This window comes from Rana temporaria, chromosome 4 (assembly GCF_905171775.1).
Source record: "Rana temporaria chromosome 4, aRanTem1.1, whole genome shotgun sequence".
Classification (NCBI taxonomy): domain Eukaryota; kingdom Metazoa; phylum Chordata; class Amphibia; order Anura; family Ranidae; genus Rana; species Rana temporaria.
This window is the reverse complement of record NC_053492.1, coordinates 114,397,288-114,412,268: the sequence shown is the minus strand read 5'-3', so window position 1 is coordinate 114,412,268 and position 14,981 is coordinate 114,397,288. Positions and strand designations below refer to the sequence as shown.

The 14,981-nt window shown below is 41.8% G+C and overlaps 1 protein-coding gene across 6 annotated transcripts in view; it reads right to left on the bottom strand.

The window, feature by feature from the left end:
* Window positions 1–14,981, bottom strand: part of AGFG1 (ArfGAP with FG repeats 1) — a 131,860-nt gene that overhangs the window by 42,341 nt on the left and 74,538 nt on the right. For all 6 annotated transcript variants that reach the window (XM_040348840.1, XM_040348839.1, XM_040348842.1 and 3 more), the window contains exon 5: window positions 10,583–10,781. In XM_040348840.1, coding sequence (XP_040204774.1) covers window positions 10,583–10,781 — 199 coding nt within the window. The remainder of the gene's footprint in view (window positions 1–10,582; window positions 10,782–14,981) is intronic.

Genomic DNA, 14,981 nt, shown 5'->3' with positions numbered 1-14,981 from the left:
GGCCTACACACAATGTGAGCTCTCTCGCATGAATGTGTGTAGTTCTTGCAGGGGGGACGAGGGACCCCAGAAGACGTGGATCGGGGCCACTCTGTGCAAAACGAGCTGCACAGTGGAGGTAAGAATAACATGTTTGTTATTTTTAAAAAATAAAAAAAATTGGTTTACAACCCTTTTAAGGTAAGTTTAACATAATGTGTTAGTATGCAATGCATATTAGCACATGACATTACCTTGGAGGTACAAAAAAAATAAAAAGGTCCAGCGGTTTACAACCGCTTTAAAAATGTTCCCTCCCTCCTCCTACCTATCCTGCTTCACCTGAATAAAACAAAAAAAAAAGATCTGTATGCTTACCAATTTTCAAACCGATCTGCTCTGGTTACAAAATCCAGCAGCTCTGGCTCCCCTCTGGGAAGCAGGATAGGTAGAAGTAAAAGGAGGGACATTTTTAAAAGCGGAAATTTACCCAAAACAACTTGAAAAAAAAAATAATAATGTTCTTTAGCACGGAACATACATTCCACATTAATAATTATGCCAGCAAAATTAGTGTGTTCTGTAAATTGCCTCCAGAAATGCTCCTATGTCTTCTTGATGGAGGCTGCCATTTTGCTGAAGCCCAGGGCCCCTGAACAGCAGTAAATAATAAAGTGGAACTAAACCCATCGATTTAATGGTTTTAAACATTTACATTCCTGGAATGTTTGGATTGCTGACTGTCACATTTGCTTGTGTCCTTAACCAAACTATCAAAAGGCTGATGTCATAACTGATCCCATGTGTAGCACCATGGCAGTTGCACATCAAGCAGAAGAAGCTTCCTTGGCTGTAAGGGATAGGAGGGTTTAATTCTGCTTTAAGGCTGTTAGCAAATCACCCTCTACAAACTCGACAGTTCCTAAAAATATAGAGCAAATGAGCACGTGCAGAGCAAGGCAAGACAGTATTACTGAATTTTAAACAGTATAGGCACTTTTAATGTTTTACATACCTGTAAAAGGGGCCAGCCTGAGGTCAGCTAGCAGGACTTAAAGCGGAGCTCCACCAAAAAGGGGAAGATCCGTTTGTTTGCTTCATCACCCCCTCCGCTGCCACATTTGGGGGGGGGGGGGTGAGACACAGATGACCCAGAAGACAGCGGGACCATTTGTGCTGCGTGACTCGCGTATGCGCAGTAGGAAAGGGGCTGTAAAGTCGCAAGGCTTCACTTCCTGTTTTCCTTAGTGAAGATGCCGCACCTGCACCCAGAGCCAATGGCTGAATCAGCTTGGGGTGCCGTCTTAACGGGCTCCCTGGACAGGTAAGTGACCAGTATTTGTAGCTGCTGACTTCAAAAAAAAAAATCCCCCCAGGCTGGAATTCTTTAATTCTCTGACTGAACTTCCAGTTTAAGAATTTTTATTGACTTTTTTCCACTTTAAAGAATATCTAAACTCAGAGAATAGAAATGTAACATATTGCAGCTTACAAGTATTTAGAAATGGCGAATACGTAATATTTTTTTTCACAAAATCAGCATATACTGAAAATATACTGAAAAATACATGTTGAGCTTGTCAGAAATGCAGTGTCCTGGTCACAGCCTCTAAACTGAAAGCACATGTTCTTCCTTTCAAGCCATCACATGAAAAACAAAAAAAAATCCCTTGCTCCCCATGTAGGAAAGAGGAGAGGTAAATGCATTTCAAATCAGGAGAGCAGCTTTATGACAACGATGACTGCCTCCATAGATACTGCAGAACTGTGACCATGGCCAGCCTAGGACTGGATGTTATTTGCAGGATTACCAAGAGAGAAAGAAACCTGAATACAGAAAACCAATACAGCCACAACATCTAAGGACTAGTAAACTGCAATATATTGTTTATGAGTTTAGATTTGCATTAAACCAGAACGTAAGAAAGTTTGGGGTACGAAGGAAAACACTCCCCTCCATTGCCGCAAGATCAGTCTGACACTAGCTGTCGCCCACCAAGAATTGAGCAATCACATAACCACTGATCACTCTTAGTCTTCCTGGAGAAGAGAGCAGCGACTGTCCGTCTCTGTTCTCTGCTCTGCCACTTCAACGCTCACTGGAGCACGGAGTTGGAAAGGGGGCGGCTGCAGCTGGCTTCGCCAACTGTAAGTTAGGTAGCTGGGTGGATCCTGGTGAGGATTTTTCCAGAGCCATGAGAGGCATAAGCCAAAGGCAAACTTTAGCCAGCCGTTAGCCGATACTGGGTCACAGGAGAGCAAAAGTGCATTCCTGTGACCCAGAAGAGAACTATGGCCACAAAAAAAACTCTGGTGATCCATGCACATTGCAGGGATTTTAACAAACGTAGCATATTCCTACCACTTGTTGCTGTGAAGAAATAGCTAAATGATTCACCAGACTGATCACATACGCATTCTGAATGGGAGGGTCTCATTCATCATTTGTCGTTCTAATAAGAAAAGCTGCAGTGTTTACATCCCTTTAAAAGAGATTCATGGGGAATATCTCACCAAAACCTACATTTCTTTTACAGCCTACAATCTGACTTCTGTGAAAATTGGTGAGCCAATCAGAGAAGCTGGAAATGACATTTTTGGATGTGTTCTATATGCCAACTGTGTACAGAACAACTCTGGGTTGCCATAATGCAGTGAATTGTACAGCAAATGACAGTGCTGGAGATTGAAAAGGAAATATATTTTTTAAAACATGGCTTGTGTAGCAAATGTAAAGGCTATATTTTTTATTTGCAAATTTACATTTTTTCCCACGAACGTGAAGTTGATCTTTTTTTTAATTATTTATAAACAGGGAAAAGGTGGTCCACAGGAACCACCGCGGCATTACAATCATCAGGTGAAATTGATCTTTAAGTCCTCTGTAAAAATCTCTCCTGCAGCAATGGCTTCACTCAGCCTTCTTCTCAGTTTCACCACCATGGGCAGGCCCATTATGACGCAACCCTTGCGCAATGCCCGCAGCAGTTAAATCATTCTGGAACCAAGGCATGCCAAGAATGTACGCTGAGCTGGGCCTGTGTGGCTCATTGTATATTTAAAAGAAACATTGCTGGCAGGCAAAAGATAAACTTTCACTGTGGAAGGGGCATACAGACTCTTCTGCAATAAAAGCCTTTCCTTCCAGCTATAGTATGTAGCCTATCAGTGCTTAGGGGCAGCCAGACACAGTATGGCTCAAAGGGACTACTAATTATATTAAATTATATCATACATATACAGATTGTCGGGTTTAGGCAACCAGCTAATCTGTATATTAGCAGCCCTGGTAGTTTCAGAATCCACGATAAAGTTGTTATTTTACAGTATATTTAGAGAACTAAATAGTTCCAACAGAAAAACTAAAGAAATTTATTTGAGGTAAACAGGCGTTCTTGAAGACCTTGGTCTACTATGTGGGCCCTGGAGGACAGACAAGTCTCTACTTTGTCAACCTTTTTGCCTCAGGTGAACCATTGAAATAACTTTTCGGTCTCAGTGAAGTCCCGCTTAATTAGTCCAATGGGGTTCATTAGGAAGACCCCACTTACATTGGTGGTCAGTGGGAAGCATGCCTCCCTTACAGTGATGGTTGGAATGCCACACTTACAGTCTGCCTAAAAGATCATTGGTGTCATGCTACTGGCTCTGGCAAGTGGGGATGGATCCCTAAAATACAAAGGCACCATCAGATGGGAGATCAAGCAGCCTTGGCCCAAGAACGCCCTTGGAACCTCTGGAGAAACCTTGGTTGACAATGGCTTCTCTGAGATGTACAATACACCCTTCTCTCTTTCTGCCCTGAACACCAACAGTGTGTTACAGTGAAGCTTCACTCCGGGCTGACAGATCATGTCTGAGCCACTGTACTAACAATCAGATGTTAGTACAGCCATCTCCCCTGCTGTGCTACTGTGTTTTGACAGGGGGATGGCTCATTGGTTGAAAGTGGTTATCTAGAGTCAATCGACAGACCTTTTCGGTTTTCCAAACGGCCAGCTTCTGTCGATCCGGCTGCCATACACACAGGCCAAATGATGGGCAGTTTCTATAGAACCGGCCAATTCCTACTGGACATTTGGCACTGTTTCAAACTGCTGCGACTACAACGTCAAAGGACCTTGCATTGCAACTTCTTTCTGCCTTGATCCAACTTGGATACTACGGTGTTTCCCTGAAAATAAGACCTACCCCGAAAATAAGACCTAGCGTTATTTTTCAAGAGGGTTGCAATATAAGCCCTACCCCGAAAATAAGCCCTAGTTTAAAATGCTTGTTAAACCCGATAATCCACTCTAATACAGTAGTATATAATGTATAATGTGTGTGTTTCTGTAATATAAATGCGGTGAAGAGAGCCCTGGCAGGTCACAGAAGCGCAAAGACGAAGGTATTTGGCACAATTATATTACAGAAACACACACATTGTACATTATATAATACTGTAATAGAGTGCATTATAGGATTGTACAAGCATTTTAACTCAGTTCACACTGGGGATTCCTGTCAGGCAGGAAAAAAAAGGGGAGAAAAGGCACATTACATGGTAAGACCTACCCTGAATATAAGCCCTACTGTGTCTTTTGTTTCCAAAATTAATATAAGACCCTGGCTTATTTTCGGGGGAACACGGTATTTAGAAGCCTGTACAAGGGCTGAAATCGCACCCAAGTCAGACCAAAGTAGTACAGGAACCTTTTCTAAAGTCGGAGCGACTTATGTAGCATCAGTAAGACAGTTGTCATAAGGAAACATTGAATTTGACATGTCATGTGACTTTGGGTCTCACAAGTCAGATCCTATGCCGCAGCCGCCTGAACCGAGCCTAAATCACTGACATCTGCAATATAATCTTTTTTTTAAAAATGGTTAAAACTGTTCAGGTATCAGGAGCAACTACTTATGCTATAAAAAATCAGCTAACTAATTCAGCTACATCAAACCCAGTAGATGAAAATGCTATCTGAATGACATTTAGGCCCTGTGTTGATGGAGTTTGGGCTGGCATTAATAACAGTTTGTGATGCTTACAATGGTCAGATTTTGATTACTTTATGTAAAACCTTTATTCTAAAAAAGGAGCAAAAAAATACAAATAAACGAAAAAATAAAAAACATTTGCTGTAACTGGTTATGGCTCATGAACAGGGGCATAAAAAAAAACATCTCTTTTACATGAATACAGCAACTTTTAAAGCCTCTATATGCAGTTATATTTAAGACTATGTGGCCATGCACATCAGGTGTTTAGATCAGTATTTTAAAAGCATTTATAGACAAGTGGCGTTTAGAGAGGCGCTTATGAGCATAATTACATGCATACGCACGTGAACACGCGCATATGAGTGTAAATGTATTCCAAAAGCCAGAATTAAAGGATGAGTTCAACTTTTAAAAAAAAAATTATAAATCCACATTTTTTGCAACAAAAAGATGAGAATTTTTTCTAAAGAGCAATGCACACGCAATCAGCAGATCGTGCAACAGACTCTCAGGATAGCCGTCGGCTCATTTCTCCAATACGAGCAGGCAGCTACCCGAGAACAGGAACATCAATTAATTATTAGGTCCCAAAAGTGTCCGATCTGTCCGCTGCAATGTCGCAGTCCCACCGATCACCGCCATTAGTAGTAAAAAAAATACCAGAAAACTATCCACTATTTTGTAGACGCTATAACTTTTGGGCAAACCAATCACTATACGCTTATTGCTAATTTTTTAACCAAAAATACGTAGAAGAATACATATGTCATAACTGATAAAGAAATTTGTTTTTTTTACATTTTTTTGGGGGCATATTTATTATAGCAAAAAGTAAAAAATATTGAGGAAAGGACGTCAATTTTGTTTGGGTACAACGTCGCACGACCACGCAATTGTTTAAGTGATGCAGTGCTGTGTCGCAAAAAATGGCCTGGTCATGAAGGGGGCAAATCCTTCCGATCCTTAAATAGTAATACCGCTTTAACCAACTAACCATACATGGCTCAAATTTTGGCTGATCCCTACTAAATCAGCAGAAACTTGAGCCGGCTCCACAAAATGTAACCGATTGAGTGGGAAGGAAAACTGTCAACCGAATGGTAACTGCATCCAATCAGATGTAGTCACCATTTGGGTATTTAGAATGTCACGAGTGCTGAATACAAAAATCGAGGAAGATTCTCTAAACCGGTATCTATTGATTTTTCTCGTTTGGCTCACAGAGCTTAAAGGGGTTGTAAAGGTAAATGTTTTTTCACCTAAATGCATCCTATGCATTAAGGTAAAAAAACATCCGACGGTACCGCCCCCCCCGAACCCCCGTTTTACTTACCTGACCCCTCGAAAGTCCCGCGCGCGTCCTCGTGATCCTCTTCGGTTCCCAGCCTGGACGTTGATTGGCTAGGCTGGACGGATTGATAGCAGCGCAGCCATTGGCTGGCGCTGCTGTCATTCACATCCGATGACACGGCGCGCCGAGGGGAGGGGCCGAGTGATACAGTCGGCGGCTATGCCCGCCTCTGTATCACGGGAGCGCGCCCGCAAAAGCTTTCCACCATGCGAGCTCGCTCGCTTAAGGGTGGAAAGCTTTTGCGAGGAGGAGCCGAGACAGCTGTCGAGGGACCCCAGAAGACAGGATTCGGGGACACTCTGTGCAAAACGAGCTGCACAGTGGAGGTAAGTAGAACATGTTTGTTATTTAAAAAAAAAAATTCTGCCTTTAGTGTTCCTTTAACTAGAGAAAACTTATTGTATTTATTGGCGTATAACACTCACTTTTTTACCCGGAAAAAAGAGGGTAAACGGTGCCTGCGTGGAAAGTTTTTTCCTGAAACTTCCCTCTTAAAGTTAGGGTGCGTGCTATACGCCGATAAATACCGTAAATGGCATGGCTAGGTTTAGTATGTGTAAGTCAAGTAGTAAAATAAATAAATGTGTGTTGTGCGTCTCACAAGAGAGGACTACAATTTGGTAAAATGGCACAAGATAATAAAGTGAGAGAAAGCACCAATACATTATAAACAAGATGTGTAAGTTAACATTCAATATACCGTACATTCAAGAAAACAGACCGAGAAATCACATGAAATTAAAAAGACAACAACGTCTAATTCTCCCTAGCAACTGGCCAACATCCAGACAAGGATCTGACACCACTGCATCAGATATCCTGAATAATGCAGCAATTCCTTACATTATTAAACCTGTTCTTGACCCAAAAGAAAAACTAGACATTATGCCTCTAAGTGGTGTGCGACTTACAGCAGCCAATAAATACTGTGTTATTTGCTGCTGGTCTGAAAAAACAAAACCTGCCTATAAATTTGACCTACTGTATAATACAAAAATGAAAACCCTTATTGATACCACAACTCAAGAATAGACTACACCTCGCATTTCTGCTATTCATTCCATCTTATTAATATATATCTATATATTTGTGTATTTAGCTATACGACTGGAGTTTTTTTTTTTTTTTTAAAGCAAAACATACAAATTGAACCCAAAATAATGAATGCCACATTTATAAAAGGTCATCCAAACTTCCATAGATAAAACATCCGAACAAGAAATTCAATTACGCTAAACCTCTAACTTTTTTGCAGCTGAAGCAATTATTTTGTGCCCACATGTGCAATTTTGGCCCTAAGATTACTTAAAAATCTCAAAACATTTTTGACAAGCAGAAGGCCTGTAAAATTAAGTCAGTAATTGCAAAATTTTACGTTGTAAGAAAATTGCACAACTGATTACCAAACCTATATTTTCAGGAAAAAAAATGCAATAACATTTTATTCAATGCACACAAGCAAACCCCCATTTAATGCAATATATATATATATATATATATATATATATATATATATATATATATATATATATATATATATATATATATATATATAAAAAAGATGAGATTGTCAAAATACAAAAAATATCAAATCTAAAAACTGTGACAAACTAAGATACCAAATATTGCCCTAGGCAATACATTAAAAACCTTTACAGCTCTTAAGTTTACAGTTAAAAGGGGTTGTAAAGCTTCATTTTTATTTTATTTTTTTAAATAACAAATATATCATACTAACCTCCACTGTGCAGTCCGTTTTGCACAGAGTGCCCCCGATCCTCCTCTTCTGGGGTCCCTCGACGGCTGTCTCGGCGCCTCCCCTCAATAGCCAACCACCTCGAGAAGCTCTCTCCCGAGGGGGTTACCTTGCAGGCAGGCGTGCTCCCGTCTCTTACACCCTGCGTCCATAGACACAGAGTATGTCTCGATCCCGCCCCCCAGCGGCCGCGTCATTGGATTTGATTGACAGCAGCGCGAGCCAATGGCTGCGCTGCTATCAATCTATCCAATCAACGCCGATAAGCAGTGGACAAGCTAAGCAGGTGAACGGGCTCAGGTAAGTAAAACGGGGGGGGGGGGGGGGGGGGGCGTCATTGCCAGGTGTTTTTTCACCTTAAAGCATAAGGATGCAATAAGGTGAAAAAACACTAACCTTTACAACCCCTAAAGTGTCACTAAATCCACATCATACAAAACGAATCAATAAATGGTGTATTTCATGCTGTTCATACTCCGTCACTATGAGATTTGTTTTCGGCAAAAAAAAAAAAAAACCTGGTTGATCCTTCTGTTCTCCATCTCCCCCTTCTGTCCCTGTGTCCAACTCTGCTAAGGATTTTGCAGCTGTAGTGGCAACTCTGCACATGCCGAGTTTTCAGTGAGTTTCCCTACCGAGTATTTCCTCCCTACCCATGTGACTATAGAGTTACACATCTGGGTTAATACACAGTCGTAAATGATAGCGCACTCCCTCCCTCCTCCATGCCCACTAACCAGCTAAACATAATGGGGGTGGGATATCACATGCAAATTAATGGAGGCTTCACCTCCCTGTTATTCCAAGACAGGCTGGAGTGGCGTGAGACAGCCTGTGACTGGCAGAAATCCGCCCACACCATGTTATTCCCAAAAAAAAATAGGTTTCATTTCAATTATATATTCGTATGCCATTTTTTTTTCAACATGTGACCAATAGCAGAAGACTAGAAGTTCCTCCTGCTTATGTTTACCTACAGACAGGCTAGGAAAAACCTGGGTCATGTGACAGCTGTATATTAGGAAAAAGGTATTTGAATGTTTTTGTTTTATTAAAATTACAGTGCCACATACAGAAATAGAAGGGACAATGTAAATAAACAGTATGTGTTTAGTATCACTTTAACCAAAAAAACAACGGCCCTAGAATCATTTCTCTCACTTCTGCATGCCATGGTCATACCCAAGTATATGTTACGTAACTTTATTTCTGTACGCAAGTGTAAGTAGGTGTGTATATTTAATTTTTTACATATGTGCACTGGAGCGCACCAACTTTTTTTTTTTATTCAATGTTATTTTTGAACTTCACTTTATTGCTATAACACGGGTATAATATAATATTGTGCAGTAACAGGTTCTCTGTATGGAAACATTAGGGCTCTATTAGACTCCTCAATTATTTCACCTGCAATAATCCCGAGCTAACTGAGGATAGAAAGTCCCTGATCAGCACCTATCACAGCAGCAGCTAGCTGTCATCTGACAGCTGTAAACCCAGAAATGCTCAGAGCAGAGAACAGAGGCGAGATTAGGCATTGGGCCATTCGGAAACAGTTTTTTGGGGTCCAAGGCTTCCAGGAGAAATGGAAGAATTAGACCCATTTCACACGGGCGCTATAACGCTAAAAATAGCGCTTGCAAACCGACCTGAAACAGCCGCCGTCTCTCTAGTGTGAAAGCCCAGAGGGCATCTTTGGGGCAGTATAGGAGGGGTGTGTATACCGCTCCTGCCCATTGAAATCAATGGGGCACCGCGGCTATACCACTGGCAAAGAGCCTCTGCAGAGGCGCTTTGAAGTGGTCTTTAACCCTTTCTCGGCTGCCAATGGCCGAATAGCGTCGCGCAATTCATGAAAAATCGCCGTTAAAAAAAGCAGCACTTTACCGCTGATGCCGCCCCAGTGTGGGAGGGGCCTTAGAGCTGTCAGATCAATTCCTTAATATAAAAACTATTGCTAGCCCGGAGTTCGCACTATAAAATTAAAAAAACTAATTCAGCAATGCAAGCCTGGTCAGACTTTGCTATAGGAATACAACTGTTTAAAAAGAATACAATACAATTAATTGGACCGTTTCTAGCATCTTTAAACTATGCCATTTGTGCAGAAATTTTAGTGCCAGTAATTTGTGTTTTTGTACTGCCCTCCTAGGAGTGATAACCAATTCTTACCTAAAAAGGCAACCCCTGAAACTCCCCCTTTACCTCTATTAAACTGACAAAGCAAACACTTAACCTAAACCTAACCCCGTAATACTAACCCTAAACCCATCAAGGTGACATCAAATTAACAGACAAATACTACCATGGCAAAATACTTGGCATAAACCCTGTAGAAAATGTCATGTGATAAAAGTCTCCATTTAAAAAGGGTCAAATAGATACTGAAAAACATGCGCCAAAATTAAATAGTCCAGATACTATAATAAATCAGTGTATAGAAAACATTCCTTGACCAATACTAACATTGGTGATCCATATTCTCCAAAAAAATAATCAATTGTGCCACATACCTGTGTGACTGTTGAAGTTTGCAAAATTGGCAAAGTTTGCAGTGGAAACTGGCTGAGGCGCAGGCGTAGCGAAGATGTCTCCTCCAAGGTCACTCAGAAGGTCAAACTTCTTCTCTTGATGATGGTGGTGATGATGATGAGGATGAAGATGAAGATGCTGCTGTTGCTGGGGCACCTGATTGCGAGCCACAACAGGAGACTGAAAACAAGACCTCCATTAGCTGAACAGAAATCCATTAAAACATTTAAGCTCCACTGAAACTCTCACAGATATAGGTAGTGCTTTAGCAAACTGCCTTAAAGTGGATGTAAACCAGATTCATGAAATTTCAGCTGGGCACATACAGTATCTCACAAAAGTGAGTACACCCCTCACATTTTTGTAAATATTTTATTATATCTTTTCATGTGACAACACTGAAGAAATGACACTTTGCTACAATGTAAAGTAGTGAGTGTACAGCTTGTATAACAGTGTAAATTTGAAAAGTGGCAAAAGACGGATGGACGGCCGCACACCAAAGAACTCTTCAGCTGTATATGATTCTTGCTGTGTATTTGTGGTGTCTGCCTATGTTTCTTCAATAAAGACAATTCAAGAGTTCTTTGGTGTGCGGCCGTCCATCCGTCTTTTGCCACTTTTCATTGCCTAGTGCATTGCCAGCACCCATATTCACCTGGACCTATCCACGATTGTACTCGGGACTTCCCTGGAGCGGTGAACCTCATCTAACAGTGTAAATTTGATGTCCCCTCAAAATAACTCCACACACAGCCAATAATATCTAAACCGCTGGCAACAAAAGTGAGTATACCCCAAGTGAAAATTTCCAAATTGGGTCCAATTAGCCATTTTCCCTCCCTGGTGTCATGTGACTCGTTAGTGTTAAAAGTCTCAGGTGTGTTAAATTTGGTGTTTATCGCTCACTCTCTCATACTGGTCAATGGAAATTTAGCATGACACCTCATGGCAAAGATCTCTGAGGATCTGAAAAAAATAATTGTTGCTCTACATTAACCACTTGCTTACTGGGCACATATACCCCCCTCCTGCCCAGGTGAAATTTCAGCTTTCGGCACTGCATCGCTTTAACTAACAATTGCGCGGTCGTGCGACGTGGCTCCCAAACAAAATTGACGTCCTTTTTTCCCCACAAGTAGAGCTTTCTTTTGGTGGTATTTAATCGCCTGTGCGGTTTTTATTTTTTGCGCTATAAACAAAAAAGTGAGACAATTTTGAAAAAAATACAATATTTTTTACTTCTTGCTATAATAAATATCCCAATTTAAAAAAAAAATAACATTTTTTTTTCTCAGTTTAGGCCGATACGTATTCTTCTACATATTTTTGGTAAACAAAAAAAAAAAAAAAACAATAAGCGACTGGTTTGCGCAAAAGTTATAGCGCTTACAAAATAGGGGACAGAATTATTTTTTTTTTATTATTTTTTTTACTAGAAATGGCGGCGATCTGCGATTTTTAATGGACTGCGACGTTATGGCGGACACATCGGACACATTTTTGGCGCCATTCACATTTATACTGCGATCAGTGCTATAAATATGCACTAATTACAGTATAAATGTGACTGGCATTGAAGGGGTTAACACTAGGGGGTGAGGAAGGGGTTAAATGTATCCCTGCTTAGTGTTCTAACTGTAGGTGGAGGGGGGGTGACTGGGGGAGGTGACCGATCTATGTCTCTATGTACAAGAGACACAGATCGGTCTCCTCTCCAGAGACAGCACCGCTGTCTCTGTGTAAAACGGCAATGAGAGATGATCTCATATGTTTACATATGAGATCCTCTCTCATTGGCCGCACAGATCGCCTCGCGAACGGCCACTCTGATTGGCCGTTCGCGGCGATCTGTAATTGGCTGTGTCCGAGGGACACGGCCAACACAGATTTTCCCCGCAGCGCGCTCTGGCGGTTTGGCTTTTGGGATCCGCACTGTAGCCGTCTATTGACGGCAGGCGGATCCCAAGTGGTTAAGATGGGCTAGGTGATGAGATTGCCAAGACCCTGAAACTGAGCTGCAGCATGGTGGCCAAGACCATATAGCGGTTTAACAGGACAGGTTCCTCTCAGAACAGGCCTCGCCATGGTCGACCAAAGAAGTTGAGAAATGGCTGTATACACCGATCTCAAACTGCCTCAAACATGCTGCTTGCAGGACTTTTTCCAATGTCCCGCAAGCTCACTGGCCAAGTGTGAAAGCACTCAGGCTTTCACACTTCGGCAGCATGGGAGACAGTTTTCAGACGCTTTACAGGTGCTATTTCTAGCGCTAAAACGCCTGAAAACTGCCTCAGTGTGAAAGCGGTCTTAGGGTGTACTTACTTTTGTTGCAAGCTGAGGCAGTTTTCAGGCGTTTTAGCGCTAGAAATAGCACCTGTAAAGCGTCTGAAAACTGGCTCCCATGCTGCCGTAATGTGAAAGCCCGAGTGCTTTCACACTTGGCCAGTGAGCTTGCGGGACATTGGAAAAAGTCCTGCTAGCAGCATGTTTGAGGCAGTTTGGGATCGGTGTATACAGCCATTTCTCAACTTCTTTGGTCGACCATGGCGAGGTCTGTTCTGAGTGGAACCTGTCCTGTTAAACCGCTATATGGTCTTGGCCACTGTCCTGCAGCTCAGTTTCAGGGTCGTGGCAATCTCATCACCTAGCCCATCTTAATGTAGAGCAACAATTATTTTTTTCAGATCCTCAGAGTTCTTTGCCATGAGGTGTCATGCTGAATTTCCATTGACCAGTATGAGAGAGTGAGCGATAAACACCAAATTTAACACAGCCGAGACATTTAACACTAACGAGTCACATGACACCGGGGAGGGAAAATGGCTAATTGGACCCAATTTGGAAATTTTCACCTAGGGGTATACTCACTTTTGTTGCCAGCGGTTTAGACATTAATGGCTGTGTGTTGAGCTATTTTGAGGGGGACAGCAAATGTACACGGTTATACAAGCTGTACATTCACTACATTGTAGCAAAGTGTAATTTCTTCAGTGTCACATGAAAATATATAATAAAATATTTACAAAAATGTGAGGGGTGCACTCACTTTTGTGAGATACTGTATATTTGCAGTGTTTTCTTATCTCTCTTCAAAGCACTGTGTCCCGTGGTTGTCTCCTGCTGTCTTCTGTTATCAGCCTGGTAACTACTACAAAGTCCTTCATCAACTGAGATAAAAGCAGCCTGAGTTTTGTATTTTTGTATTTGGGGGGTGTTGAACTATTCAACGAACAGCTCTGAAAGTCTCTACCTATGTGGAGAGGGGGTGTGTGCACCTTTCCTCCAATCAGCTGTCTTGGACCATACTCGCCCATGTAAAAGCTAAAGACACAGAAAAGCCAAACCAGGGCAGAAGGGACAAAGTTCTGTGAATGCAGCAGCAGGAGACAGGGCCACTTTGTGCATGAGTCTAATTGTGTAGGCGGTCAACCGCAGGAGAGGGGCCATGGTGACACCCATTTTCTTTATGGGTGACAGAGGAGTAATGCAGAAGCGTGCCTGCTCATTTCCCTGCTGGACTGGGGACAGAATAATTGGCGTGGTTTGCAGATTAAGGAAGCGTGTTCATTGTCATTTTGAATTTTTTCATCCACTTTAACACAGAAAACATTTACAAATTGAGATTCCGCCCATAGAGAATAACCAATGCCTTGCAGTAGTAGAGCTTCAGATTAAATTATAAACGGGTGCACTACATGCTTCAGATTGTATGGTCTCCCCATGTTTTTTCATTTCCTCTAGGTGCTCAGGACATACTGGTTTATAAAACTGCTATCTACCAACAACAGCACTACAATCTGAGTGTTCATATGAGCTCTTCAGGTACACTAGCTTGTAAAGTCCACTGGGACAAAGACTAACGTAAACTGATCCAAACAATGACAGCCACACTAAACATTACCCTTCATAAATTATGCCATTCCTGGTTTTCTATTACTCTATGATTATTCCATGGCAAACAGATCAGCTTGTTTAGAACAATGTTTATGGAGATTGTCATGTTATGTCTGGCCATGACATTCTTTGAATTATATAAACTGGAGTCAGAGGCAAGCTGGCACCTGAGGTGGGGTGAATGGAGCACAGATGTGCTTGAAACAGGGTCACTGCTGACAATTTGTGGTGTGATTTGTGTCTATACAAAATGAATTGGCGCAATTTGCACTGCAAAGAATCCCATGTGCTTTGAACAGGGATGCAGTGAGATTAATGTCCGAATTGTATCCGATTTCCCCCACCGCTCCAGTGTGTATAAACCCAGGAGAGAAAGTGAACCGCTACGTAGTGCGGCAATAGGCAGTTTATTAACCACTTAAGGACCAGCTCATGTACATATACGTCGGTACTTTAAAGATGGATATCTCGGTAACAGCAGCA